The sequence below is a fragment of the Aplysia californica genome, unplaced genomic scaffold (genome assembly GCF_000002075.1).
Source record: "Aplysia californica isolate F4 #8 unplaced genomic scaffold, AplCal3.0 scaffold00280, whole genome shotgun sequence".
Taxonomy (NCBI): Eukaryota; Metazoa; Mollusca; class Gastropoda; order Aplysiida; family Aplysiidae; genus Aplysia; species Aplysia californica.
In genome coordinates this window covers 40,242-42,250 of record NW_004797550.1, presented here as the reverse complement: position 1 = coordinate 42,250, position 2,009 = coordinate 40,242, and the positions used below count along the sequence as shown (strand labels likewise).

Below are 2,009 nucleotides of genomic sequence, written 5' to 3'. Positions count from 1 at the left end.
GTAAGTGAGTAATGCGAAAGGAAGGCACGGATTCCGCTCTAGAGATAGCTGCATCTTTAGACAGGATGCTAAAGGGCTCACCCCATAATAGTATTTGTAACACATCATGAAGTCCTGGGTTCACACCTGCTTGCTGACATTTGGATTTTAAAACTTAACGAGCCTAAAAAAAACCTCAGTGCTCCACACTCCAAAAGCTTTCTTTAGAACTGGGTTTAAAAGGCGGGTCAAAAGAGATCACACAATAGCCTGTTATTATGAAAAGTTGCCTACTTCATCTCATTGCAGTAGCCAAGGCGGCCTTGAAAAGCCACCAAAAACAAAGTTCCATGGAGAGTGAGACTTGCTAAATTATTCCATCAAAAGTGAAAGTAGGTATGGCACGTGTGTTCCTGAGCAGGGTAAGAAGTGCAGAGAATAAACTAGCCTAAGGTTTTACGGCGTTAAAAAAAAGTAGTTCACATTACACAAAACACATAGTAATTACACCGGAAGTGGTATAAACAATCGACATAAAATAGCATGATAGAACCCGAAAGCGCAATTATAGCCTACCAAAGATTCTCTACCTGGCTATACAGCATGCTTGTTGCAACACCGCAAACTGTAGGCCTACTATTTGCCAGGGGAAAAACGCATTTTAAGTTTTGAAGGGACTTATCTTAGTCAGTGTGACAACGGAAAAATATTTAAGCTAGCGTTGTTAGACTGTTATCGGTGATATAACAATAGCTAAGAAAAGAAAGAAAATGCACTTAAGAGGGCTTTTGTTAAGGAAATTCACTCTTACATTCTGCTGAAGCAATTTTGATTTACTTGGTATCTACGGTAAAACAATTAAAAACGTCCCAATTCCGGATTGTTATACTCACACGAGTGTCTTGTTTCCAGTGGCAATACAGGCGATCCTGATCTGCTCATTGACGATGAAGTACATGCGACGAGGTGATCGCTTTCTCACACTAGGGGGCAGGCAGTCTGTGGGGGGGGGGCAGAAGTACACAAGGTTATTACATTATAATTTAATCTATAGGCTAATTATAAATAATGTGTGGTCGTCAAGTCCGTGTTCTTATACTGTTGATGATATCTTTCTTGGGGCTACTGTTGATGTTTCGCTGTTACCGTAGCCGCAGTTGATGTGTTGTTGTTGTTGTTGTTGTTGTTGTTATTCTTGTTGTCGTTGGTGATGTTGTTGTTGTTGCCGTGTTTGCTGAACTTGTTGTTGCTACTGCCATTTTTTGATATTTATTGTGGTGGCTGTTGTTGTTGTTGTTGTTGCGGAAGTAGTGGTGATGGTTGTGGTTGAGGTAGTGTTGAGCTGCAGTTTATGGACAGTCAGCATTACAGCGGCCATGTCCACAACAAACCTGGAAAACAGTGGCACGACTGGACAGAAAGTAATAGAAAGAACAGACACACTAAAGAGCACACTTACTCCCTGCTTAAAGGCACAAACAATATCACATTCTAAACATTCAAAATAACAACTACAATAACAACAACGTTATTATAACGGTCGATAAATCTAATCGTGTAATGTTGTGTCACAGCACAGTAAGAGACGGATGGTATGCTTGAGTTTAACACATATTTCAACAGAGTACCGGTATTTAGGATGCAGGAATTAAAGCCCGAACACCTAGGCTCTTTCTGAGCGTGCTATTAGGATCAAGGTATGAAACCTAAAAAAAAAGAAGTACTGTTCATTGTTTTTTTCCTTTAAAAAGTAATCCGTACACGCAAAGGCAAAAAACGCAATCAGTCGAAAAGCGCCGGGTTCTTTTTAATGGCAATTTCTGCCCTGGCAGTTCTGGGCTCAGAGAGAACGCTATTTTGGGGCATACACACAGTTAGTTGAGTCAGACAGATGGACGGAACCAAACCACAATTCTAGGGAAAGAAAAAAGGTGTGCTAATGTGAGAGTGCGAGTGTGTGTGTGTGTGTGTGTGTGTGTGTGTGTGTGTGTGTATGTGTGTGTGTGTGTGTGTGTGTGTGTGTGTGTGTC

The 2,009-nt window shown here is 41.0% G+C and overlaps 1 protein-coding gene across 2 annotated transcripts in view; it reads right to left on the bottom strand.

Moving 5' to 3' along the window:
• LOC101846660 (neuroglian) overlaps nt 1-2,009 on the bottom strand; it is a 60,297-nt gene that overhangs the window by 36,407 nt on the left and 21,881 nt on the right. For both annotated transcript variants that reach the window (XM_013084240.2, XM_035970527.1), the window contains exon 3: nt 873-978. In XM_013084240.2, coding sequence (XP_012939694.1) covers nt 873-978 — 106 coding nt within the window. The remainder of the gene's footprint in view (nt 1-872; nt 979-2,009) is intronic.